At 43.8% G+C, this 27,147-nt stretch overlaps 3 protein-coding genes across 4 annotated transcripts; 1 reads left to right on the plus strand and 2 right to left on the minus strand.

Moving 5' to 3' along the window:
* Positions 1-1,245: 1,245 nt before the first annotated feature.
* LOC133143978 (alanine aminotransferase 2-like) lies at positions 1,246-8,494 on the plus strand. 2 transcript variants are annotated; one of them, XM_061266310.1, is made up of 12 exons: positions 1,246-1,403; positions 1,495-1,663; positions 4,161-4,250; positions 4,328-4,436; positions 4,519-4,652; positions 4,893-5,136; positions 5,209-5,288; positions 5,348-5,484; positions 5,580-5,754; positions 7,710-7,865; positions 7,933-8,045; positions 8,120-8,494. In XM_061266310.1, the coding sequence occupies exons 2-12, from the start codon at positions 1,517-1,519 to the stop codon at positions 8,208-8,210; spliced, it is 1,476 nt and encodes a 491-aa protein (XP_061122294.1). In that variant the 5' UTR covers positions 1,246-1,403; positions 1,495-1,516; the 3' UTR covers positions 8,211-8,494. The 2 variants fall into 2 exon arrangements, with proteins under 2 accessions (XP_061122294.1, XP_061122295.1); XM_061266311.1 differs by lacking the exons at positions 1,246-1,403; positions 1,495-1,663 and adding an exon at positions 2,956-2,994.
* On the minus strand, positions 8,473-12,008 carry pdia4 (protein disulfide isomerase family A, member 4). Its single transcript, XM_061266309.1, has 10 exons — positions 11,757-12,008; positions 11,354-11,519; positions 11,000-11,205; positions 10,592-10,730; positions 10,261-10,466; positions 10,026-10,184; positions 9,785-9,936; positions 9,504-9,660; positions 9,203-9,436; positions 8,473-9,129 (listed from the first exon to the last, which is right to left on the minus strand). Exons 1-10 carry the CDS (start codon positions 11,821-11,823, stop codon positions 8,714-8,716), a joined length of 1,902 nt encoding a protein of 633 aa, XP_061122293.1. The 5' UTR covers positions 11,824-12,008; the 3' UTR covers positions 8,473-8,713.
* A 325-nt stretch (positions 12,009-12,333) lies between these two features.
* Positions 12,334-26,580, minus strand: LOC133143986 (polycystin-1-like protein 1). Its single transcript, XM_061266322.1, has 53 exons — positions 26,430-26,580; positions 25,764-25,896; positions 25,214-25,317; positions 24,252-24,407; positions 23,906-24,171; positions 23,665-23,751; positions 23,304-23,364; positions 23,022-23,190; positions 22,598-22,837; positions 22,381-22,513; positions 22,127-22,324; positions 21,883-22,064; positions 21,602-21,805; positions 21,341-21,495; positions 21,080-21,265; positions 20,955-21,020; positions 20,710-20,889; positions 20,577-20,654; positions 20,354-20,496; positions 20,127-20,247; positions 19,920-20,043; positions 19,648-19,840; positions 19,441-19,497; positions 19,059-19,376; positions 18,761-18,982; positions 18,583-18,690; positions 18,362-18,513; positions 18,204-18,304; positions 17,935-18,133; positions 17,782-17,865; positions 17,463-17,670; positions 17,286-17,392; positions 17,111-17,210; positions 16,921-17,043; positions 16,668-16,841; positions 16,450-16,600; positions 16,342-16,370; positions 15,944-16,236; positions 15,636-15,720; positions 15,435-15,572; positions 15,236-15,354; positions 15,057-15,167; positions 14,866-14,977; positions 14,704-14,772; positions 14,421-14,491; positions 14,123-14,342; positions 13,946-14,050; positions 13,580-13,720; positions 13,405-13,518; positions 13,158-13,280; positions 12,926-13,075; positions 12,717-12,863; positions 12,334-12,652 (listed from the first exon to the last, which is right to left on the minus strand). Exons 3-53 carry the CDS (start codon positions 25,299-25,301, stop codon positions 12,428-12,430), a joined length of 7,386 nt encoding a protein of 2,461 aa, XP_061122306.1. The 5' UTR covers positions 25,302-25,317; positions 25,764-25,896; positions 26,430-26,580; the 3' UTR covers positions 12,334-12,427.
* Positions 26,581-27,147: the final 567 nt, after the last annotated feature.

Consider the following 27,147-nt stretch of genomic DNA (forward strand, 5'->3'; position numbering starts at 1 on the left):
TTATTTCTGCTTTTTCTTCTGATGCTGCTTAAAGTTTTGAGGGAGTGTGCAGCTGGCATGCTGACTGCAGGAATGTCCACCAGAGCTGTAATCCCATCAAATGAATATTCCTTTGGCAATCTTAAACCAAAGGCCAATTTTGCCAGTACATCCAACCGCATGAAGCCACATCAGCCCAGGGCCGCCACTAGCATCTTCACATTTTAAGCTACCCAACAGCTGCAGTAACAATTGATTCATTGATTTACCATTCATAATAACAAATCGTTGATACATTTTCATTGGTTTTGATGTCCTCACGGCCAGGAAGAGAAAGTTGAGTGACCTTCCCAGTCCCCAGAGTGTTTCAGTGTCTTGTTTTCCACATGTTGGTGACACCCACCCTTGGCTTGAAGCTTAAATAGAACTGTGGCGCATCACACTCACTTATCCCAAAAGGCCTGCTGACCATTGAGGAGAGTGAGGTGCGATGCAAATCCTTGCAATTTGACCTTTGATGAGAATGGTTTACAGCGGGTCAGCAGAATAGTTTGTGCGCTGCACGATGCTTCCCATAAGCATGCGCCGCACTGTTTTTAGTCTCGGGATCAAATGTCTTTCCTACACCCCTTCCAGGACATCTGTTCATTCTCTGTACAAAACAGCAAACTCACTCTCTGAGCATTAGAAATCCACATTTCTTTCCTTCAAGTTTTACTCAAGACTTATTTTCAGAAGGTTAGTGTGTGGGTTTTTTTTTTTCATGTATTGTATTTTATTGTTATATAGATGTTTTCCAGTGTCTGCACCTACTGTCAATGCAGACACTGAGGTAGGTCACCAAGCAAATGTTCACCTTGCAGAAATGTTTGTAAATGAGTGTCAATCCTAAATCCCAATGTGTTTAATTAACAACACTCACAGGCCTCAACTGCGCTTACAATGCAGGACAACATTTATTAAAAGCTCATTGCAGTCTTGTGACTACTTTTTCCTCAGTTGCTTTGACACGAACCCACTGTGACTTTATTTTGTCTTATTATAGCTATCTGACTTGACGATTTTCTGCCCTTAATGTTGCCCTGTAATAAAAATCGAATCTTCCTAAACCCACCCAAAAGAGCAATCCATATATAAATGTTCTAAAGACGCATTTCGGGATCGACATTCCGCAGTTTGGTGCGAAACTGTACCTAATGGTGTGTCCTGTAAGTGCGTCTCCAGAGATAGTCTATTTTCCGACGGGCCGTGAATGCGTCACGCCCCTCATTGAAGTTTGTAGAGAAATCCACCAACCGCGCGCGACACAGGGCAAAGGCGTGCGTCAATATGACTCAATAGCCACTTGAGGCGAAGAAGATTTGGGGAAAGGGACCACTACGCTGTCGTTCTCCCCGTTCGACTTGATCTGCTTTGAACAACTGGTAAAAACAACTTTTCCTCCCTGTTGCACGCACGCATGCTTGGCCGGCCGGTTGTTTTCACGCAGCTCATCTTTTGTTGCACTTGCTTCAGGTAGCGTCAAATCGTGCACAAAATGTCTCAGACGGAAATCAACGTGGCGTCCTCTCGGGGGAAGGTGCTCACTTTGGACACGATGAACCCCAACATCAAGCAAGTGGAGTACGCGGTTCGTGGTGCCATCGTGCAGCGGGCAGTGAAGCTTGAGAAGGAACTCAAAGCGGTAAGTTGAGTGTGACGAGAAGCCATTTGTTGACCTTGCTGTTTTAAAACCGCTCTTTTATTGATCGGCAAACATCAGCTATGTTTTTTGGTTGCGTAAATGTGACCAGGAAGTCGACTCCGTGAAACTAAATGTGCAGGGTGTCCTCGGTTTGCGATGGCGTTTCGTTACTATGGCGACAAGGTAAAACCAGGGCCGGCCCTAGGCTAATGGGTGTCCTTGGTGAAAATGTGCAATGTCCACTTGTCCCTTCCTCAAAGCATTTCAGACGTTTCAAACATTCCTTTTGAACGTGCTTTCAACAAATACGTGCTAGAAAACCTTCAAAGACAGTTGACAGGTTAATTACCATTTGCATTGTTGGTGAGACAACAAAACTTGATCAACAAGTACATGGTACCTGCATGAGCTCCAACGTATGCAATTATGATAGCGACAGGATAGTGGAGTCTCCTCAGCCATACCAGATATAATAACCAGAAATTATTTATATCAAACAAATATTAATTTGTAATGCTCGTATCATTTCTTTATTTGAATACATCTGAGGAACAATACCCATCCATAAAGGGTGATTTGGATCATGTACAGATGTGCATAAACATCTCCGATTACATTTTCCTAAGGTCATATTGATCCGTTGTGTTCTGCTCTAAGTCGGCGTTACGGTGATACTTAAACTTCCGTAATGCAACACACCCTGAAGTCTTTTGTCCTCAAAGTGCACTTAAGTGGTTTCGCCTGATTCGACAGCCGAGGCCAGAGTTGTGGAGAAGGATGCGTTCGATCTCGAAAAGTTATTACATAAGAAGTGAGGGAACGTTCTCTGGCCTCTTTTGTCTTGCGTGGCGCTCTCCTCCCCACAGCCGGCAGAGTTCATTGGACGACAGTCCGGCTGTGAGGCCCAGCAGCGTTCAATGTTTGTTTTCTCCGTAAGGAGCTTCAGAGAAAGCCGCACACAGGGATTGATACTTTTTGTTTTGTGCTCTTGAAAGAAAAACAAAAAGCCTGGCTGTAAAGAATGTCTAATGGATGCACTGCATTTTCAATTGCATTAGGCCCATCCCAGATAGAAGCTACCCAGATGCACGGCATAAATGGAGAGAGCAATCCGCACAAATGAATGTTTAAAATAATAGCTTGCCAGATTTAAAGGCGTTAGATAATAGAGCTTCCACCAAATTTTACTTCCATGTTTAAAAAAACCCAAAAAAACAGATCTTTTCTTTATCGGTCATGAGGGTTTGGATGCTGAAGATGTAATCTGAGCAAGGACTTCCTGCCAGATCTCTGACTGGAAACAGTTTTCAGGGCAGCTCAGCAGAATCGAGGTGTGTGTGTGGGTGTGTGTGGGTTTTAGCGTGTGCTGGCATGTTTGGGTGTGATGGTCACCTGACTAACCCTTGGCACGGATTGAATCAGGCAATAAAAAAATATATATATTTGGCATTCTCAGGTCAGTCCACCTGGAAAAATGCTTAGTAAGAAGTAGCGAAAATGTAAACTAAGCAGCGTTGTTTCCTGCAGCTAGCTGGCCTGCCTGCCTGCCTGCCTGCCTGCCTGCCTGCCTGCCTGCCTGCTTCACAGGTCTGCGTTGTGTAATCAGGGCCTGGTGGCTGCTGTCCTCCTCGGCTGTGAACAGCAGCCTCTTTGTTGTGCAGCCCGCCACTAAAGAAGAAACACCAAGCATCCAATCAATCAGTCATTTTCAGAGAAGATATGTCCAAAATGTGGCAAGCAGGATGAGTCATTTGGTCTGCCACAACTTTGCACAGAAAATGAAAGCCAGTTCGGCTGAGGTCAGCAAACGTCTTCAAGTTCAGCATTATGCAATGCGATTTTGGTGGAGCTTCCCAAAAACTTGAAAGCAGCATCTTCACTCTCTCTGCTTTGCCAAGTAAGCGTGTCAAATAATGATTTTGACAGATATATAACTTAAGACAAAGTCTATTTGGACAGCAGCCAGTCAAAGTCGCTTGCAAAGTCCATTGTCACATTGCGTCATCTGATAAACGGCAGCAGCTGCAGCATGTTGGCTGCCATAAGCAGACACGCAGAAACCAGAGCAGAGCTCACAAGAAGGACATTAAAAGTGGGACAGCTGATATTGTTTTGATCAAATACTTAGCTTATGAATAATAGCTTGAAACCCTAACTCTAGTATAAAACCCTACTTTGAAACCCTAACCCTAGTTTGAAACCCTAACTCTAGCTTTAAACCCATAATTGAAACCTTGGTTTAAAACCCTAGTCGGAAACCCTAACACTAGCTTTGAAACCCTAGTTAGAAACCCCAATCTTAGAAACCCTAAAAGTAGTTGGAAACCCTCGTTGGAAACCCTAACCCTAGCTTTGAAACCTAGTTTGAAACCCTAACCCTACATAAAAGTTGGTCTTTTTTCCACCTTCATTAATTGACATTCCAAAGCTCTTTTACAAGGCTAAATGTTTATTGTGTTTCATCATGCTTCAGTCTCCTGTTGTATTTTGTGTGCAGGGCGCCAAGAAACCTTTCACTGAAGTCATCAAGGCCAACATCGGCGATGCCCACGCAATGGGCCAGAAGCCCATCACTTTTCTAAGACAGGTTCGTCAAAGCAACAATCAGAGCAAAATCCTCTTCATATGCTTTTGATGGAAACCTCTTTTGTTCCTCGTGCTCAGGTGTTGGCAATGTGCGCTTATCCGGAGCTCCTAAAGGACAGCGCATTCCCAGATGACGCCAAGCAACGGGCCCGGCGGATTCTCGAGGCTTGCGGAGGTCAAAGCATAGGTCGGAAGAGTCCCAACCAAGCGTCAATCATTTCCACGAGCATAAACGAGCAGCGATCCATTAAGATTCATTTTCATTCAAGGCGCGTACAGCGCCAGCCAGGGAATCGAGTGCATTCGTCAGGATGTGGCACGCTACATCGAGAAGAGAGACGGCGGGATCCCGTCCAGTCCGGACAACATCTTCCTTTCCACTGGGGCCAGCGACGCCATCGTGGTATGAGGTCATCTGCTTGATGGGATTTCTTCACAGCCGCCATCATTCCACTTGCACTCTCGTTAATGATATACTCTGATGTACTTTGCTCGTCTCTCTTCGCTCTACCAGTTTATTCCCTGCTCAGTACACAATTGTGGACAAAAGTATTGGGACACTTGACACCCTACAACATTCCAAATAATAACACACAGCGTTTGGGTTTGCAAACATCTCCCTTCTTCATTCGTCACCTGGCAGACCATGCTGAAGTTGATGGTGAGCGGCGAGGGTCGCACCCGTACGGGGGTGATGATCTCCATCCCCCAGTATCCTCTGTACTCGGCCACCCTCGCCGAACTGGGTGCGGTGCAGATATATTACTACTTGGATGAGGGCAAGTGTTGGAGCCTGGACGTGGCGGAGTTGAGAAGGTCCCTCCAAGCGGCGAGGGAGCACTGTAATCCCCGTGTGCTCTGCATCATCAACCCCGGGAACCCCACTGGTGACATTTTTAGTACTTCACACTTCCATTGAGGGTGAGCTCCTTGTGATGTCTGGCGATGGCATTTTGCAGGTCAGGTCCAGAGCAGGCAGTGCATTGAAGACGTGATTCGTTTGGCAAAAGAAGAGCGCCTCTTCCTCATGGCTGATGAAGTAATTAGGATCATGACACGATAGAGTTTATGCACATTTGATTAACATATTTTTTTTAGGTCTATCAAGATAACGTGTATGCTGAAGGCTGCAAGTTTCACTCCTTTAAGAAAGTTCTCTTTGAGATGGGACCAGAGTACTCGAGTACTGTAGAGTTGGCCTCCTTCCATTCTACCTCAAAATGCTACATGGGAGAGTGAGTCAGCAGACATTTGCAACAAACGTTGTTGCCGTACAACATTTTTTAGTTGATTCACATGTTGATTAGTTCAATGTGTTTGTGGCCATCAGGTGTGGGTTCCGTGGAGGCTATATGGAGGTAGTTAATATGGACCCGGAGGTGAAGGTTCAACTTCTAAAACTGGTTTCAGTGCGGCTATGTCCTCCCGTCCCTGGGCAAGCTCTCCTTGACTTGGTGGTGAATCCTCCTCAGCCTGATGAGCCCTCTTACAACACTTTCATGAAGGTCTGAATATACACACCAACAAAAAAATATAGACATGCTACTAGCTTTTAAATGAAACCTTTCTAGGAAAGGTCAACTTTTCAACTGCAGTTATGGTACGTGTACTACTGCCAATATCCTTTAGAGGGCGCACTTGGCAAACAAAACGAGTTCTACAGCTGCCGTTGAAGTTTTCAGTGGTGTTATTTGTGTAAAGGCAGACTTATTGGGCCTTAGACTGCGGGGTGGTCATTGGATTTTGTTTAACCAATACAATTTTGAAGGTGTAAAAATCTTTTTGATAACGTTCCCTCATACATTGTTTTAGTATGATCACTCACTCAGCTCATGCCAACATTGACCACAAGAGGGAGACAAAGTCAATACAATATGTATCAGGCCCAAACTTCCAATAATGCAGTGCTTCTCAAGGAGTGTCCTAGTGACGTCACAGATCAAACAGCCAATCAGAAAGTGGGGGTGAGGGCGGTGCTATTCCTGGGGGGGCGCGTGTGACCCTGGGGAACAGGCTTTTTTTTTGGCAGTACTATAATAAAGTGTAATTGCGCGTTTACTACAGCAGGGGGCAGTGGCGCTCTCATTGTTACTTCTGTCACGTTTGCGACAGTGCAACATTTTACGACTTACAAGACAAGTTAGGATAGTCACGGTGGGGAGGGGGGGCGCGAATAGTTTTCTTCTTGCTAGGGGGGGGCGTAACAGAAAATAATTGAGAAGCACTGGGTTAAATAAAGGTTAACCTAAAAAAAAAAAAAAAAAAAAAAAAGTGAACCCTGAACTTTGAACCCGCGGTGACCCCGCGGTGACCCCGTGGCCCCGCGGTGACCCCGTGGTGACCCCGTGGTGACCCCTGGGTGACCTTTGAACCCTGAACTTTCCACTCTAGTTAAAAATCAAAAATGTGCACATGACCCCGTGAACTTTGAACCGACCTTTGACCCCTGGGTGAACTTTGAACCGTAAACTTTGACCTTTGACCCCTAGCTAATTACGTTTTTTTTTTTTTTTTAAACCGGCATAGCAGAACGATCCATGGTCTTCAGATGCCGCGCTGTCGCCATCTCCTGGTCAGTTAGTGAAATGCTTTTGCTGATGTTTTTTTTTCTCTCAATTAAAACAAATCAATTAGCCAGTTGGTTTTCTTTATTTAATATCTATTATCAGACAAAACCAAATTGTGAATCAGTCACCTAGGCTATAGCAGAACAAACAATCCATGGTCTTCAGATGCCACGCTGTCGCCATCTCCTGGTCAGCTAGTGAAATGCTTTTGCTGCTTTTTTTCCCTCTCAATTAAAACAAATCAATCAGCCAGTTGGCTTTCTTTATTTAATATCTGATATCAGACAAAACCAAATTGTGAATCAGTCACCTAGGCTATAGCAGAACAAACAATCCATGGTCTTCAGATGCCACGCTGTCGCCATCTCCTGGTCACCTAGTGAAATGCTTTTGATGTTTTTTTTTCCTCTCAATTAAAACAAATCAGCCAGTTGGTTTTCTTTATTTAATCTCTGATATCAGACAAAACCAAATTGTGAATCAGTCACCTAGGCCAGTGCTTCTCAAATAGTGGGGCGCACCCCCCTTGGGGGGCGCGGTGCTATTCCTGGGGGGGCGCGTGTGACCCTGGGGACCAGGCTTTTTTTTTGGCAGTACCAGAATAAAGTGTAATTGCGCGTTTACTACAGCAGGGGGCAGTGGCGCTCTCATTGTTACTTCTGTCACGTTTGCGACAGTGCAACATTTTACGACTTACAAGACAAGTTAGGATAGTCACGGTGGGGAGGGCGGGCGCGAATAGTTTTCTTCTTGCTAGGGGGGGGGCGTAACAGAAAATAATTGAGAAGCACTGCAATAATGCAACATTGTCAGGTTGAAAAATACTCATAGCTGCTCCAATTACATACTGTTTGATGTGAAGTGTATTCTCACATATTGAAATGTTTGTTCAGGAACGTACTGCAGTGTTGGACGCCTTGGCAGAAAAGGCAAGGATGACTGAGGAGATGTTCAACGCAGTACCCGGTATCACATGTAACCCTGTGCAAGGCGCCATGTACACGTTCCCCCGCATCACTCTACCTCAGAGGGCAATGGACAAGGCCAAGGTGTGTACATTGGTTTAAACTCCAACCTTTTTTTTTTTTTTAACTGAGCACAATGGTGACTTGACAGGAAGAAGGTCTCGTGCCTGACATGTATTACTGCATGAGGCTATTGGAAGAAGAGGGCATCTGCCTTGTGCCAGGTAGCGGCTTCGGGCAGAGAGAGGGAACTTTCCATTTCAGGTAAGCGCATTGACAGCTGGAGTTAAAAACAAAACAACCAACAGTAATCAACCTTCTTTTCTTCCTCTGTCCAGGATGACCATCCTACCACCGACTGAGAAATTAAAGATTGTGCTGCAAAAAATCAGTGCCTTCCACCAACGCTTCAGTCAGGAGTTTTCTTAACCGTTCCGAGTACCACGCTTCGATAAGTGCCTTTATCCGAACAAGTAGCATCAGGATCTGCATCATTTCTATTTGTCGTTATTAGAATAGCTTAGTTCCTAATGCATGATGCACTTTCCTAAACAGTAACCTTGCCAAATGATTGCGCAATATGCCACGAAGAAATGCTTTTGTCTTGTAACAATCAAACACAAGTGCTTTTCAAATGTGATTAAAACATTTGTAACATTTGCTTTTTATGCTACAATTAAAATGAGCCACGTTAGAGTGTTGGCCAACAAAGACATTGTTTTGTTTTATTTAAAAACTCAGAACCCACATGCTTTTCAGAAAGCAGGAAAAACAAAAAAATGAACATGAATGAACTAAAATGATGGATGAACTCTAATCATAGCAACTCAGTAACAGTTGACACTGATGCTTGGTTCCCTTCACCTTCCCACGTGTTCCTGAGCCGCTAGTTGGGACTATGGCGGCACAGTTTGAGTCCATACGTGATCTTTTCAAAGCTCGTCTTTTGTGCTTGACAACTTTGTGGCATGTTCTTCTAAAAATTTACTGAAGGCGTCCACTGTTCTGTCGCCTCCTTCAAACTTCACAGGATTGTGTTTGCTATTGCTCGGGGCAAAATAGATTGTGGGGAAACCCTCCACTTTGTACTTGTCGTCTGGAATGTCGTTAGCGGTGACGTCCATCTTGGCGATCACCAAGTTCTTCTCACCTTTGTACTTCTTGCCCAAGGCCAAAAACTCTGGCTCCAGTTTTTTACAGTGTCCACACCAAGGAGCGTAAAACTCGATAAGGACATCGTTTTGGGTGTCCATAACGATTTCATCGAAGGTTTTTCCCACCACAACCTTCACTGGCCCTTTGTTGTTCTTGGGCACAGGCTGGGACTTGATGATGGGCTTCAGCTTCCCTGTTGAAAAACATGCATGTGATCTGTTACAAAACACTGTTATGTTAATCATACACAAAAAAAAAAAACTTACCCTTTTTGAAAGCCATAATAAATTCCCTCAGCACATCAGAGTCAAAGTCATCAGGCTCCATGGCGAACCTTTTCCCACCGTCCGCCAGAATACCAACATTGACGTCCTCGCCGCTATCACCCAGGCCCAAAGTCTTCAGCTCATCTGCATAGTCTTCCTCATCAGCGATGGCAAACGTGTACTCAGGGAAGTCCTTGGCCACCTCCAACACCTTGGACCTCCAGAACTGTGTGGCTAAACATGCACCATGCTGGTTTAAATGTTGTGCCACATTGATTACTAGCGCAGGCAACACAAATACCTTTCTTGAAGTCAAAGCTAAAGTCAACTTCGTAGTACACAATCACGAGTGGCCTCTTTGTGTAGCGCTTGGCGTCATTGCTTGGCTTTCTGTGGCCCACCAAAGGGGTCACGTGCTTCTTGAAGAACTCTTGCACATCTGACGCTGAAGTGGAGTCCTGGCAGGGAAAAAAAAAAACATAACTTTATTCTGGAGACAGCTTTAGGAGATGTAAAGAATTCAATAGCCAGTGACTAAAATTATTCTGACTTAGATGCGTGTGTTTAGGTGGGGGTCATTACCTTGAGTACAAGAGTGTGTGATGCTGGCTCATATTTGGAGCGGAACCTTTCTGCCTGAGTGATGACCACCTGGCCAGGCGACGCTTTGAGCAGCTTGGCCACGTCGGAGCTGAAGGTGTGACGGAAGGTGAAATCTTCCCTGAGCGAATGACCTGCCATGCAGACAAGAGTGCATCAGACAAATAGGGGCGGAAAAAAAAGACATTCCCTTAAGGCAATCAACAATTTGGGTTTGACTTACAAGCCTCGATGTAAGTCTCGTACGCTGCATCTTCCTCACTGGAGAAGACGGCAACAATGATGGCGTCGTCGCCGTCTTTCAGTAGCTCCTGCACTTGTTTGGCAGCCTGCACCTGCTTGGAGGGAGGCCCCGCCTGCTCCCTCATGTAGTCCACAATGCCTGCGGAAATCACAAAGCAGCAAGTAAGCGCAAAGCTAACGGGTTGGCCGTAAAGCATGAACGCCGCGCCGCGTACCGTGCTTTTCTCTGGGCCCGTTGTAGTCGAACATTTTGCCCTTCCTGAAGATCTTAAGGGTGGGGTAGCCGGTGACATCAAAGCGGGAGGCAACGTCGGACTCTGCGGTGGCATCAACTTTGGCGAGGGGGATGGGCGGCGAGCGCTGGCTTAACTCCTTGGCTGCCTTCTCGTATTCAGGTGCCAAGCGCTTACAGTGTCCACACCTAGAAGGTGCACAATACACAAGTGACGGCAATTTTTAGTTATTCCCTTTCCTAGATGCGTGTTATATGCAAAACCCAAAACCAGGCCCTCACAGAGAAAAGGTGCGAGACCCCTGGATCCTTACCATGGAGCGTAGAACTCCACTAGGATGATGTCGGCATTGTTGACCGTCTCATCAAAGTTGTCCTTGGTCAGCACCAGCGTGGCTTCAGGTGGGGGCTTCCAGCCAGATTGAGAAATCTCTTGGACACGGGCCACAATAGCTACAGGCAAAACAAAGTCAGAGCAAGACTGAAGTGTCCATTCAAAAGTCATCCATTGGTAACACACATAAGCTAGCATTCCTGGCACAACAACACACTTTCCGATCGAATACTAATTGCGTTGAGCTATCTATGCTGCACACACAATCAATGATACAGTACAACATAAGCATGTCTAACTATCCTGTAAATTAGATTACCTCCGAATAGTTGTCTTAACATACATAATTGGGACACAAATGAATTAACATTTAGCGCATCTCCCTTACCCTTCTCTGTTCGGTCGCCATCATAGTCAATGGCCTCGCCTTTTTTAAAGATCTTGATGGTAGGATAGCCCGACACCTCAAACCTGCTCCCCAAGTCCTTTGCCTCTGTGGCATCCACTTTAGCCACTGGGATAGGAGGCTGGTTCTCCTTCAGGATCTGCGCGATATTCTCGTACTCTGGCGCAAACTGTTTGCAGTGGCCGCACCTGCACAAAGAACAAAATCCATGACTTAAGATTTGATGAAGGAAAATAACCATGTGTACATGCGGCAGAGAATGACAATGCCAAGGCTTTGGCACCAACTCCTTTTTATATATAATTATTTATCCAGAAAATAAAATGGAAAGGCTACCATGGAGCATAGAACTCAATGAGCACGGTGTCTTTGCCCTCCATGAAAGTATCGAAGTTGTCATCGGTTAGAACCAGCACTCCATTCTCCTCTTTGACTTCTGTGTCGTCATCATCATCATCATCATCTTCGTCGACCTCCTCATCATCATGCTCCTCGTATTCTTCTGAAGCCGAAACATGGCAGAGACAGCAAACATGATCATTTTGTAATGTGACGTCACGAAAACAAACCACGATCCAATGCTGTCTCTTCTACCCACCTCACAGAACAAGCTAAAGTTTTGCAGCTTAACTATCAACGTTAGCTTGTTAACATCATTTTTAAATGAGTGCATTTAACGTGAAGTCAGAGCATTACATAATGCAAAGGAATACTTCGAGTCTGGTGTTTTTAAACTCACCATCTTCAATGGCCATCAATTGAGCGACGCCGAGTAGCAGAATGAGCAGTAAAGCAGTCTTCCTCATCGTCCAAAGACGGTTGGCTTCGTACTAACAGTTAATTTGACAATTTTGTAATGGTTCTAATATAAAATATGGAGAGCCTGGGTCAATCCCAATTTATGACTGCAGGTAATCTTTTACCGTTGTGGTTTCGAACAAGCTAATGAGCACTCGGCTAATCACGGCACTCTATCTGCAACTTGTCTGAGCTGCCACGTTCTGATTGGCCGTCACTGCCGCCCCTTGTCCAATGGCAAGCCGCCACTCCATGAAGCAACAGAAAACGTAATCGCGCGAGATTGGTCGGTTTGATCGAATCGTTTCCTCTTTGACACTCCAGATTTTCTTTGTTTTCACGGGAATGTTTTGATTTAATTGCGTGTTCCAAACATTTATTGTATTCAAAGGACCAAAGTATATCATGTATATTCCATATTCATCATCACACTGTGTATAATAAATAGAATACAGCCACAACATAATTTGTATGCCAGCATGTGAACAAAGACACAAACTCTATTTCATTGCGTTCATGCATTTCAAGGTAGATGTATTTATTTAATGCAAATACATTCCTTTTCACAGTTATCCATAACTATTGAGTCCCTGTGTGCAAGTTTAGGGATGCTTACAAAGGCTCGTTGTGGATCAGAGCTTCAACCAACACCTCTGTAGGTGTTGCCTGAATGCTTTTGCCACACTTGATATTTTTACAAAGCAAACATCTGCAACTTGTCCTTGTTATATGGCTAATTTGCCTTTCCAGAGCACCATTTTGGACTGAATGACACTCTGCTTGTCCACTACAGATCACCCTTGGTTCTGATTCTGTTGAGCAAGATCTTGCACTGTTCTGTAACACAGATAAAGAGTTCAAACAACCATCCACTTTGTATGCATGTGGATTTTCTTAAGACCTTAGAGCTGGGCTCCTTCTGGAGAGAGGCTCCAGAGCTGTCATCAATGTGGACACAATGGTCAATAGGGGGCAGTGTGGCCTGCAGTCTGTTTAGTCTGAGTAGTAGCTCATCCACTAAAGTTTCAAATTCCTCCAGGTAGTAAGTCTGAAACCAAAAGGGGTGTGTGATTTGGGGGTCTTCTCAATGATCAAGTAGCTTTTCATCACCTTGCTCTGCACGACAGGCCTTGCCCGTCTTTCACGTCCAGTGAACTCATAAACCCAGCCCCTGAGGTAACCACCTAATTCCATCCACGTGCACACTTGCTTCCTGCTTTGTTGCCTTTTCCTATTTGATGAGGATATGACAGCCATCATCTAAAAAAAAAAAGTGGAAAAGGGACATCTTGGAGCACAGCAATAATGTGGACCAACACTGATTATTGTGAGACACTTGTACCACAGCAGCGATGGATAAACAGAGGATTCGAGAGCTCAGGAAGGAACATCCAGAATGCAGGCCCCGGCTGGTAAATAGTCCATGAAGGGAGCGTACAACCTGCAGCAGGATGAAAGCTGACATCTAGAACACAACAGAAAAGATTAGACTAAAAAATCTCCATTTGGGAAGGTATGACTTATGACTGTGTTTGGGTTTACTTGTTCCCTCTAATGTTCTTGTTGAAAGTGGCAGCATTATTGCTTACAAGGTTTGGGATCAAGCAGGCCAAGGCGGTCGTAGACCTCTTGTTCACCTTCAGCGTGGTCGCACATTTTACAGTGAGAAGGAGAAGCAAAATGCCGTGCAGGGAGCGAATATGCTGCAAAATATCAGGCTCAGCAATGTTGTCCATACTCAAAATGGTTGTGTCATTGTCTCACTTGATCCCTCGCAGCCAGCAGGCTGACATCCACATGCTCTTTGCCATTGTTCCTCTGCAGCACTTCCACAACCTTCATGGCCTCCACAGAGCGGTAGATGTTGTGATAAAAGTGCATGAAGTTTGCTATTTGGAGAGTTACCTACATATGTTTTACATACAGAAATACCACGAGGTGATTTACTGTGATTTGTACACAAAGAGTAAACATGCACTCAATGGGAGATGCAAATAAATATTTAACAAAGATTACAATTTGAAATACAAACGCTAGGCGGCAGCAAACTCAAAGATTCAATAGAACTGAGAGGCAGACGTGCTAACCACTTTTAAAAATGAATACTGGGTAATATAAAGTAACACTTACATGCAGCCAGGAATAGGGTGCTGTGCAGTATCCTTTCAAGCCTTTTTGCCATGCACTACTAACTTCAACACATAGATGTAGCAGAGATAGGCAGAGAAATAGCAGCTGGATGCAAAACAAACGTGAGAATAATTTAATAAATGGTGTCATCACATGTCCTGACTATATTGTTGTTACCTGGCAGATAGTGACCAGATAGTCCCACTGAGTAGCTGACTGGTAAACCTTCACCGAGTGGACTGCGGCTGAAGGCAGCATGGTGCCAGCGGAGCTCTGCTCAGCGAGCAGAGTCACACCGGTGAACAAGTCAGGTGCAGGATTATACATAGTGAATTGCACCTTGAGAATCGGACAGCCGTCACATTGCAGGGCCTTCAGTCTATACGCAGCGTCAGATCTGATGAAGGTGCAAGGGACACTTTCACTGGGGGAATCAAGAATGTTGCCATTCCATTATGGTGTACTTGATGCTTACTTAGTGCGGCCGAGTCTAACCGCAGTGCCAGCACACCATGTAGCGATGGCATGTGCGGGCAGACATCTTTTCTGAAAAAAAACAAACATAGAAGATTAATTGAAAATGCCGCACAAGAAACAAAAGTGCAAAAAACAACAACAATGTTTTTAAACTCGAAAGTTATCATTTCATAGCACATAATTGTAGTATTAGCCACTTAAAAATAAAAACTATTCACTCTTTGACAGTCAAGGCACAGTATTGACATCGACTACAAGTAAGTGATTTTTAATTTACTTACTGTGCAGAGCTGCGTCATCCACACAACTGGCTCTCCAATCAAGATGGATGATGGTTGGAAGACATCATACTATTGAGCCATAAGACAAAATATGAATCAGAGTTAAGATGACCTGCTATTTCTATGGCAATACAAATAGTGTATAATTGTTGTCAAATGAACCTTCATTGCAGCAGAGGTATTCTTATATAGTAAATTAAGCAGACTGCTCTGCATCCACTTCCGCCAGTCTTCATATTTCTGTATGGACATGAATGCAGGCTCCTGTCTTCTACTGCAATAAATGTCAAATCATTTGAGTTCCTATCATGTTTTTGCTGGATAATATCTCTGGATGTGTTTGTATGACTCACCCAATAATCTGTTTTCTGACAGCTTTATTGAGGCGGTAGTGGTCACTGACTGAGCTGCTGTTGGAAATGCACAGCATCAGGAGGAGCATGGCAACAAACACACACAAATCCCTAAATGACAAAAAGAACAGATGTATGTAGTGCAGGGAAATACCAAGAAAAAATACATTGACACTCACCCGAGGGTTTTACGAATCAAAGCCTCACGTCTTCTGCGTGCTCGAGTCAGCTTCAGCTCCGCAACAATCGGTGGACGCACTAGATTGAGAAATCTCGCTCGCTGGCGCTGTCCAAGAAGCTGAAAGTCCAGAAATCAAAGTTGTTTTCATGGTAGAAGTGAGATCACACATTTCAAATTAAATGGAATGTCGTCATTACCTTTTTAAGGTCTAAGCATCTCTCGGATTGAAAAGCAGAATTGATCAGCTCTTCTGCTTTAAAAATGATTTTGGTGGGACGATAAAAGTCGGTTCTATTTCTGTACCGGATGGAGACAGTCACAGCAGCAGCAAGGATCTGTGGCAGCCAAAAGGTATGAAGTCAAATCTTTATTTACAAGGGGAAATGATGTTTTACTACCGCAATTGGCTGGATCAGGAAGAAGCATAACAACAAGGAGATGAAGAGAGACTGCAGCCACAGTTGCAGCTTACTGCTGTTGAACCTGTCAAATAAAAAAAGCACAACACTCACTGGACACTTTCTTTTTGACTTTATTCTCTAGGCCAGAAATGGTCAATTTGTGGTCTGTAGCGTTATTGCAGGTGGTCCGCAAAATCGGAAATGGAAAATAATTGTAACTAATAATAATATCTACAAATGCCAGTTGAGTTAAAGGAAGGTGTGGCACGTTAAAGAGTGATAGTGTAAATATAAACAGCAAATACCTGAGTCCCAAAACAGCAGCGAGCAGTAGACCAGCAAAGGATAGAAGAAGACACAGCGCCCAGGCCAAGTAGTAACACCAAAGCCACGTTGGTTTCATTTTCCTCCAACTTAGCTTGTCAAAAATACAAAGAAATCTTCCTTGTTTAAAACAAGCTGCCTGACGGAAGCTACCTTCCTCACTTCCATCCTTGGAAAATGTCTCTTCTTCAAGCCCCATCTGCTTCTGGAGAACTTCTGTCTGAATTTCACTGTCCGTGTTGTTCACATTCCTTGTGACCAGCTTTTCTGCATCCTACAACAAAAATGTCAATGGAATGCTGGACCTGGATTTGACAACTCGAAGCTCAGGAGAATATGAGGAGTCAAACCCAGTGAGCAAGTTATGGGAGCTATAAACCTGATATGTCTTTCTGAAGGTGTTGTCCACTGCAAAGACATCAACACAGAAAATCAGACAAGCAAAAACAATCTGCGGTGTTCCTCCCCATGATGGAATGACCTTCACCTTCACAAGGATTCTGAAAAGTCTGTGTCGTCAGCTTCAATTCCTGCGTTCGAAACAGGAACGCTACCATTGTCGCCATGGGCAACCCCGCCGCCACACTTAATATTGCCATTGTCAAAGACCCAGCGGTAATTCCCATCTCCAAATGCAGCTGTGAAAAGAACATTGAATCAAATATCAATAACACCCAAAATGATTTCTTCATGATTGGAACCCACCACGTCATCCATTTGTGATATGATAAGCGCATTGGCACCGGCATAGCCCGCAAATAGCAGCAGGCATACGCTAAGTCTTTGTGTACATGTGAAGGAGTGAGGCCGAGGGCAACTGTATACAGACATCCACGTGTGAAAGTCAGCCAGGTAGTCGCACAACATGAGGCGCAACATCTGCGCATACACACAAACAAACGTCATGCAGAAAAGAAAAGGATTGTTTGACCTGAATACTATCAATCCAAATATGCACCTGAGCTAATCCAATTCCACCAATACGAAGCATTCTCTCCACTTGGCCGTCGCCTTTGCTGACCGACAACCAGCGCTGGCTTGCAAAGAGCCATGTTTGCTCCCTCGTGTTAGCTTGCCCCACCTGTCGTCACACAAAATGACAAAATGTGGCTTGGCACAACATAAATAACACAACAGGCGAATCCTACCTCAGATACTTCAACTAGTTTGAGGTATAAATGCGGCGAAGGTCCCGAGTTATCGTGCCAGATGTGGACCCCCCACACCGGACCCAGATGATCTGCTGCACTGTGGTGTCATGTAATAATAACTTCATATTTCTGTCTTGCTTAAAAGTGATATTTGAATATGCTCGGCCGTAACCTGAGTATGAAGGTGTCTCGTGAGTTCCTCCTGAACAGAGTGCATCCTGGGACGTATAGTTCTCTTGTCTGTGAGTTGCCGTTAGCACCGTAGAGTGCGATGTAAACCTAGCAAACGTGATTTTGAAGATTGACATTCCTTTTTAATAGTCATCCAAAGTTTTGGAGTAAGAAATACCTTTGCGGTAGGCCTGTATGGAGAGCAGAGGCCAGTGTGGATGGTAACAGCGTAGAGATGCGGGTCCAGTCGACAGTTGTCGTCAAGGTAGTGGACTTGTCCATTCTGCTGGGAGATGACGTCTGCTCTCCTGCATACCACCCACGCTGGCACGTACAGACACGCGCACAGCAACAGGACAACCAGGACGGTCACATCAGCGGACTCGCTGAAAGGACACAAATGACTCCAAAAAAATCAGCCTTCATAAAAGAATCACGTAAATGATCATTTGAGATTATATTAAGTCTCAATTCAGAATGTTCTGTGAGGAAATCACCTGAGGAATCGGTCCAGGTCAGCTGCTTCATAGCTACTCTGAATCTGCTTTTGCACCACAGTTAGCGGCCTCAACTGGTGACAACTGGGACAGACATAAAATAGATAGTGAGAGTCCCTCTTCGTGTGGAAAGACAACTGGCCTTATATGTACCTGCAGTTGACAGTATCTGTGTTGTCTGCTTGGTGTGTGCCGCAGCCCAGCGGCGTCCAGGCGCTCTTGAGGCCATCAAAGGACAAGCATTGGCTCGTCTCCACCGTCAGAGTGTAATTGATCTGGCTGCTCAAGTGCTTGTGTCTGATTTGTTTCCCAAAGTCGCCATTTAATAACGCCAGGTAGCCAATCCCTGGAGCTAGATATGAATTCTGTTTAATTCACAGCAACTGGTCAGGAAGAAAATGAATGCTGGAAAAAAAACTTACTATTGAGGTAGGATGGTGGCAAAGTGATACGAGTGATGTTGGTCTCCCAGAGGTGAAGCTTGTGCAGGTGGTGCATGCTGGGAGCCGGCTTAGCAAACATCCTGCCGGGATAAAAATCAATAATCAGCCAAGATACAAAGCAGGCAACAATGCTGTACCTGAAGAGGAGCATGACGGGAAATGGCCGCTTCGATGGGAGCGTGAAGGTAACAGTCAACTGGATGGCCTGCTGTAAATGCTCCTGGCTTATGTTGAAGCTGTGGTAGTTCATGCGCTTTCTCAGGAGGAGATGCTCATTTGCAGATTCCTTCTGTGAGGCACACGGTCACAGAAAATAAATTCACAACTAGTTCAAGCTTATTACAAATACGCCACATACTTTTCTTGGTTTCATCTCCACAAAGATTGGCTGGACGAACGATCGAAGTGAGATTTTTCTCCTCGTGCTGCATTGATACAGAGTTAAGTCAACCACTGGTCCACTCATCTGCAAAAGAGCAAAACAAACATTTCTTTGAGTTTATTACCTTGGATTATATCGCCCCCACTTTGCTCACCTTGCCAGGATGGGCTGCCCAGATCCAAGGTGAGTGTTTGAGTTCAGTAATAAGGCTGAGCACACACTCTCCTCTGAAATAACGGAGCAGGGGTGAAGGCATGTGAAAGATCACCGAATCGCTTCTGATGACTGCAACGGAGGAATTCTGTTGAGCGATATTGAGAGAAATGAAGTTGCTGCTGATCTTGTGCTCTTGGATTTTGCTCAACAATGTGTGTTTCTGAAACAAGACAGTCAACAACACTTGATAACAAGAACGTAAATGAAGTCCCCAATGTTGACGTTTGAGCTCTCACCAGCATCAGGTCGGAAGCCGTCTGTAGAATGTTTTCCACGAGTTGCCGTGACCTACTTGTTTGCGAATCATCACCGGATGAATCCGTAATGTCCTTTCCTGTATTGACTCCATCTTGTGGGTTTGATGCCACCTTACATGTAACATCTGTAGATGATTCAGTTGTGACAGCGGCCTCCAGGCTGTACGACAACACGGCGAGCAGAGTGTTAAGCGTCTTCTGGTCCAACTGGCGGCGTTTTTGTGCACTGGGTCGGAAGAGCTGCCCTGAGATGGCCTTCACATGGGCAACCACTTGCCTGGCACTCGCTAACGTTACCTAAGAAGCATATAACTGTCAGCCAACATTTATGAGTATTTATTTGAAAAAAATATATACTTACTTGTCTTTTAACTTGTAAAAGATCTCTGAGAATGCCTAACTTGTCCATCATTGCGTCCTGCCATCAAATAACATGTTAGAATACTTTAAATAATGGAAGAACATTTAAAATTCACAGGCCACCACTAGTTTCACTGTTTACAATTTTTCACTATAGTTGTGAGAAGTCTAAATAGTGTGGCTGTCTTTTTTTCAGTTGTGTTTGTACCTGTTCACTACTTTCCAGCTGGCACATAGTGCAGATGAGCACATTCCGCATATGACCCTGAGTGTGCTGATCCGCCCGACTGTCCAAGCTGAGTCTATTCAGGATGCCGGTCAACACGCTGACATAGTTGCAAATCTCGACACTGTTCCCAAGCGGGATCAATGCGGAGAGGTTCTTCAGTCCTGATTGGGATCTGGAAACAGGACAAAAAAAAACACCAGTAAGGTCAACCCTTTTTTAATTTTTTATTTTTTTTAAACAGTGCAACTTACAACGCCACATCAGGATTGTGAGATGGAACATCTCTGAAGAAACCGGGACGGACTTGGACAGTTACCGGGCAAAGTTGAGTGGCCGATCCGTACACGCTGCTTCGGATTTTTATGTACACAGTTACTATAACAAGAGTAAAAAGTCATGAACCAGTCAAACATATGCACCATTCGTCCAGTCACCAACTTGATGGATTTGACTTTTACCTTTATAGTCATCAATGGGGTGTCCAGAGGGAAGGCTGAAGTAGTACTGGAAGTTTCTCCCACGGTACAACATCCTGGGATCTTCACTCCCGACACTGAAGCTGTACTCGTACAGTAAGTCCTTCAAAACACACATGAGGACTCTTGAGGAAAAGTGAACAACAGGCCAAAACGGAAATTGAGAGTGAATGGGAACGATTTCAAATGTAAGAGTAGAATGTTTGTACCTCTCTCCCTGAGGTGCAGAAGATGCTAAAGTGTGTGAACAACTCCACCCCTTGACTTGGTTGCACCTGGCATGTCATTCCTTTCGGAATGGGCTTTGTTCGAAAAAATAGTTGAGTGCGTCCCAAAATACTATTTTGAGATTCTTTGTTTGAACAAAAAAACAAACAATACATCGTGGTCAGAGTCCCAGGTATTTTCAGAAAAAATATATGAAGGACTTACTAGCCATCACCTCCAGCATGTACAAGCTGCCAGGCTTGAGACTATAAGGTTTGAAGCTGAGCAACGGAGAGGAAAGTCCTGCAAAATTGTGATGGTGTTATGATGAACTATAACCAAGGCAATGTTTGAGTACCTGTGTAGGTGTAAGACGCAAACACCCCCGCCTCTATTGGGTCTCGAGGGAGGTCGATCAAAGTTTGCTTTGGAATGACCTGCCTGGGCCTGGCCTCAAACAGATCACTTCCCTCAGAGTCATGTGACTCTGGGTTGAATGACAGATCGTCTGCTAGACTCAAGGTCTGAACATCCAGATCTAAAAGTACATCCTCAATATTAGGCACACAATCTAAAAGCAGTTTTTAAAAATATGATGTGTACCTGTTGGTCTCCCTGCTGAAATTCCTGGATCGCCCTCCTCCGCGATCGGCAAGGGAATATCGGCATCTGCAGATGAGCGGAGGCTTCAATGCACAGACTCGATACATGGCGACTTGTGTAGATACCTTGTCCATCTATCACGTCAGCACTCTCCCAGTCCGCAGAGGAGTCGTAATCAATAGAAATTTGACTTTCAATTTCCCTCTCCCCCAAAGCATTTAGACGATGTGGATGAAGTTCTGAGAGTGACGTGGATGTTGTTTCTTTGATGGTGGTTGGGGCACTTAGGTCAACTGTATCACAAAATGGGACTAGAAAAGAAGACAAAACAGAATGATTTTTCTATTCGAACCATCGAGCCAGTCATTCCGATAATCCACGCTTACCTTCAACCACAGGTTTGGATGAAGCATTAACCAAGTACAAAGTCCAGGTGTACTGGGTCTGGTTTGAAGGAACCTCACAAATAGCTTTGACTGAGATAGGCTGATCACTGTTGACTTGGTCTCCTTCACATTCAAGACATGATACGGCTAGCCGACTAAATTGGAAACATTGACAGAATAAAGGTCAAATCTTAACTGGGCATTTTAATCAGCTAAATTTGAATGTTATTTCTGCAAATAGCAATCACGTTTGTCTCATACCCGATGACATTTGGCGTTAGTGTGACAAAAGCTTGCGTCGAAGCAGAAAGCTCTCCACTGTGGACGGTGAGCGTGAAATGGAACTGGTCAAAATGTGGTTTGAGGAAGCTCACGGGAAAGGTGAGCAAAGCAGAGTAAGCAGGAACGTCATGATCGAAGCAGGAACTCTTGATGGAGCTAACTGGTTCACACATCCATTTGAAGCTAGAAATAAAACAATATTTGAATTCAATCATTCCCTTTCAGTTAAACATATTCAAGGGGCTTCAGAGTTCCTCCACCTGAAGGGCTCAAGAGGAAAGTCAGGATTGTAGGAATGCCCTCCATCAAGTGTTACCATAGCGTTGTTCCTGTTGTTAATGAAGATATTGGTGCCGCCCTGGATGGAAGCCACAGGAGGGCTGGGAATCACTTGAACTCTCAAACTGTAGTTACTGTACACCACACTTCCAACTATCTTCACCTGCAAGTAGAAGTTCACGCTTGGGACAAATATGAACAAAATGGATGCTTAGTGCAACTTACTCTGGCCATGGCGGTGTAGGTGTCATAGTGCAGGAGATGTCCCGGCAGTACGAGGCTCTGCTTGTGAGCATCAGGAAGAAGCAAAACGTGGGCTGCTGAGTCAAACAACGTCCATGTGTAATGGAGGCCCCTCGATGTGTCACATTGGATGTCAGCCTCGTAGGACACCCCCAAATGGATGATATCGCGTCTTCGCACCTGAATCGATCGACATCTTTGTAAATTTGCACGGTAAGACAAGTGAAAGGCTTTACCTGTAGTTTGAGAGGGCCCATGTTCTTGACAGGTGGAGGCTGACATGGATGGTCTAATACAAAAATGACGCTACTCAGGGAGGCACGACTGACCCGGTTGGACACGGTCACTTCGATTAGGAACTCCCCAGTCCTACAAGCGGGAAAATATTAGCAGGTCGCTGTGTACTTTAAGTGCAATGCTAGAACCACATTTGAAATGGAAAATGTTCTTCACCTGAGAAAAACGTGCTGTTCAGTACTTTGTCCCGCCCTTGTCGTCCCATCGCCGAAGTTCCACAGGAAGGTAACGTCAGAGCCGGAATTGACTCTGCAACTCACCGTGGTGGTCTGGTTTCGAAGAATGGAGGCCTGGTGGTATAGCTTGTTGAGCTTCACTGCTCTTTGGATTAGGATGGACAACGACCCGGAGGTGAGGGAGATGCGACCATCAGACATCACCACCGTTATGTTGTACCTCCATAGGAAAAACAAATACAAATAAAAAAATAGAGCTATGAATTTATTTGATATAACTCTCAGTATGGCAGGTAGCTAAAATCACACCATTAAACATAATGTATAATTCATGCATACTTAACTTGAGCATATCTAATACAATTATTGGTAAGGAAATGTTTTATGTTTTCCATGCAACATACTTTCCAGGAGTGTAGTATCTTTTGGTGACGTTCCTGCTACTGGTTCTGGTGGTTGTGGAGTCTCCAAAATTCCAGAGAAAGTCCAGAGGCTCAGGCAGGTCAGTCAAAGCCAGGAAGGTCACATCCGTATTGGTGGGGTAGGTTTGCCTTGCTGTAAAAATGCTCACAGCTAAAAAGGACAAATTTCACACAACAATAAAGCATAAAGTAGGAATGGAGTGAAATCGAATCTGTAAAAACTCTGGAAATGTTGCGGTTGGGTCTTGGTGGGTGTCTTCTTACATCTGTCAATCATTTTGGGAACGGTGACTTGAAGGTCAGCAAATGCAGGACACACAAACGCCTATAAGTAGATAAATCGATATTTCAATGTTTTGTAATTATTCTGTTTTGAGTCATTTTGTCATTTGTTTTCATGAATGTTTTTTTTAGGTCGAGTTTGACGTGATTAAAAAAAACTGTCTGCCTGTAATTTAATTTTTTAATGATTATTTTTTTATCATGGAGTAGGTAACTAAAGCTATTTAATGAATGAAGGCAGAATTTATTTTAAATAAATATTTAAATTTAAACAAAAATTACAAATGAAACATTTAGACAGAAATGACATCATTTCAAATTTAAAAAAAAACACAATACTCACACTGTTGATTCTCTTTTGTGTCCATCCACATTCATTGAAAGCACTCACTGTCACGATGCGAACTCCTCTGCTTAAGAAGGTCCATACCTTGAGTACATAACTTCATTTTCATACACTGATTAAATGATGCCTCCACCGGAAAAAAAAACTTCATTCAAATAAGCAAACAAACAAAAAGACCCCCCACACATGCATTTACACATGTATAAACCCTTTAATTGGGAAGCGTACGCTCACATACCAGGCTGCTATTCAGGCCCTCACGAGTCCTCTCGACCCCCACCTTCTTGTCCCCCTCTCTGTGACTAAACAACCAGCACAACTGCGCTGCCGGCCCGTCAGCCACGTCCGCTCGCAGTGTGATGGGATCCCCCACATTGGCAGCCCGCACCGTCCCGCTTTGGGACTGTGGGAGGGGGGTTCCGTGAAGCAAAGAGGTCTCCGACGGCGCCAGGACGCGGAGGCTCGGGGGGGAGGGCCGCCTGGAAATGGGCTCGGGGACTGTTGCTAAAAAAACAACATGATAAAAAAAAGGTTAAAAATATGAACGTCATTGGACACACTGGTTTGTTTTTCATCAGACATACTGATTTCATGTTTGACTGAGGCTTGCATAATCCGTTTATATGAAACTGCAAAGGAACCGTCATCTGACACGTTGACCTGGTGTGAACTTTGACCCTCAGAGGTCCCGCAGAGGAACTCCACAGTGATGTAATTAGGTTCACCCAGTCCCACCGTCCCTGAAAATCCATCCGTCGACACACAAAAAAAGATCACGCACAAGTCATATTTTTCTGGGCCAATGCAATGCCAACCGATAATGGAAAATGACTCCGAAATTTTGACTTTACTTAAATGGTTTTAACGGCAAACCGACTTTTAAGATTTGCAACATGTTCATTCTTTTCAATTTCAGAATATAGGCATTTTTCTTTTTAGATTTTAACAAAATGTGCAGGGAGCTTGCAGGCTAATGCTGTAGCATTAAATGAAAATGTCAACAAATAAAATAGTTTCCTGAAGTTTTCTACAGTTCATGAAGTTTTACAAAATGTCAATAAATTGATTTTTGTCACTCATTATTATCGTCATTATTTTAGGTTCAAAAACAAAAAGTGGATCTAATGATTCAAAATGGATCTAATGAATTTAAATGCTTAAATGTTATCATGTTTACATGGGCCTAAGCAACCATTTTTATATTGTTTTTTTTTTACAGGGTTAGGACGTTATTTTCTTAAAGTTCCTTAACACAATTCGAAAGGTTTAAACCGAAAGTATTATATCTGAATACAGTATGAAGTGCTCGGCAGAAATCAAAAATAAAAATCATTTTCAAAGTCTTTGCATTTTAAAAATATACAAAACCCTTTTTTTTTTTTAAATAAATCAATGCTATATGCCTAACATGAAATCAACTCTAAGAATCTAAACCACCAAGCTTTTTTTCTTTTCCCACAAGAGCATTTTAAATAGCCTCTCACCTGTGACCTGGGCAGGTCGCCCCCCACCAATTTCCCGCAAACTTCCAGAACAAAAGTCTTACCGGCATGCAATTTCTCCAGAGGGGTCGACACATTCACGCGGCACATAAATGGTCCCTCTGTCCTGCAAAGTGCCAAATTTCCCACCATGCTCCCAATAGGGACTCTTCAGAGAGACCATACAAAGCAGTAAAACACAGAAATTGCGCAAATGTCAGGTTAAACATGCGATAGTTATTGTATTTGCATAAATTAACTTTTTAGACGTCTCTCAGTGACATTTTCAGGGTCTCACGTAAGATTTAAAAGAGGGGTGGGGAATCCGTGGCCTGTGGGTCATTTGAACAATTCTGAACACAAATAAAAGGTCACGGGACGACATTTAACAAACTCATGTTCATGACTTACAAAGATAGAGCTGGCTTTAGCAATTTTGCATGCTCGTACATAAGAAACAAGTTCCCGACCCCGATTTACAACGAATGAATGCACATTTTAAATCTGGTCCAAGCTTGCTATGACAGAACAGCAGAAAAATGGTATAATGACTTGTTTTGTCGCCATTTTTTAAATCATTAAACGACAGAACATCTTTTTAACGTGTTTCCTCACCCTTCATCTCGGCAGAAGACACAGCAGGACACCGGGTCAAGGTCATCACGGACATGCCTGCCAGGATGAAGCAGGCTGCTGGTGTCGACGCACCCTAAGAACCACCAAGAAGGGTCTCCTGGGGAAGCAGCTGCTGTAGACAAGCAGAAAAAAAAAGAGCAGGTCAAAGCGGCCATGGTTTGAACTAATGAGAGCCAAACATAAGTCTGTGGAAATGGTTCAGTGTGCTTCACAGGAAGGAAGAATGGCAAGAAAAAGAGGAGGTCCATGCAGGTACCTTCAAGTGACTGTATGCAGGTGAGGAGAGAGACGGGTGTGAAGTTGTGGGAGGATTTCACTCACCATGACTCCAATAGAATCACATGGAGGTAATAACATCTCACAGTTACTGTAAAGTTGACAATACTTTATAACTCTAAACTTGATATATATATGACATAAATAGTACACTTTTTCACAGATATTAAATGTTGTGTATTCTGTATAACGATCATACTTCCTGGGTATACATATTCAAACGTTGTTTTTTTTTAATTTAATTTGAAGGTGCCACTTTTATTTTATACATGGAATAAAAACACGGGGAAAACTACAACGTGAATATTAAGTTCGTTAAAGTGCACGTTCGATTTAATCGAGGATTCGATTATTAGAGACAATTCTCACCTATTTTACAGAAAGATTACGAAGATACTGGCTTTTCATTTGGGGTTTAGAGGGTAAAAAATAAAAACAAATCTTGTTGTCGTTTTCCCAGTACGTCACTTGCAAAAACACCGTTAAATAAATAAACATAGACGTCGTAGCTCCGCCAACTCTCCCGTTCCACCTTAAAAAAATATTTTCCGGGTTCCGAAACGTCCCCTTTAAGACACGAATCGCTTCTCGTAGCAGCCGCCAGGGGGCGCAGCGAGACTGCATCATTTTCTTCCCTTGTCTCGACGTTCACGAACCGATGATAAGCATTGGGGATCAAACCAGTGCTCTCTTCTTTTTTCATATAAGAAACATGCGCATATTTGCGAGATTTCGTTTTATCTTAATAATAACTGAGTGTCCCAACGGAAGTGGGACAATCCTGCATTGGTTCGATTTATTTTATACCCGCACTAAAAAATAAAAATGGAAGTTTTTTTGTTAATTCTCATCGAATAAAAAAAGGAAAGGACCACCTAAGTGTTTCATCTCTACATTATAAGTAATGTAAAAATAATTGTAAAACATAATTGAATATTGTTGGTGAATTAGTAGTACGTCTTCATTCAAATTGGAATTTGACAAATCGTTTTCCTTTCAAATCTATTCCACAGGCACATGTTTTTACAAAATTGTATTTTAAGCGTGCTGGTACGTAAAAGCCCCCGGGCCTTCTTTAAACCTTTTA

Source organism: Syngnathus typhle, linkage group LG19 (assembly GCF_033458585.1).
Source record: "Syngnathus typhle isolate RoL2023-S1 ecotype Sweden linkage group LG19, RoL_Styp_1.0, whole genome shotgun sequence".
NCBI classification, from domain to species: Eukaryota; Metazoa; Chordata; class Actinopteri; order Syngnathiformes; family Syngnathidae; genus Syngnathus; species Syngnathus typhle.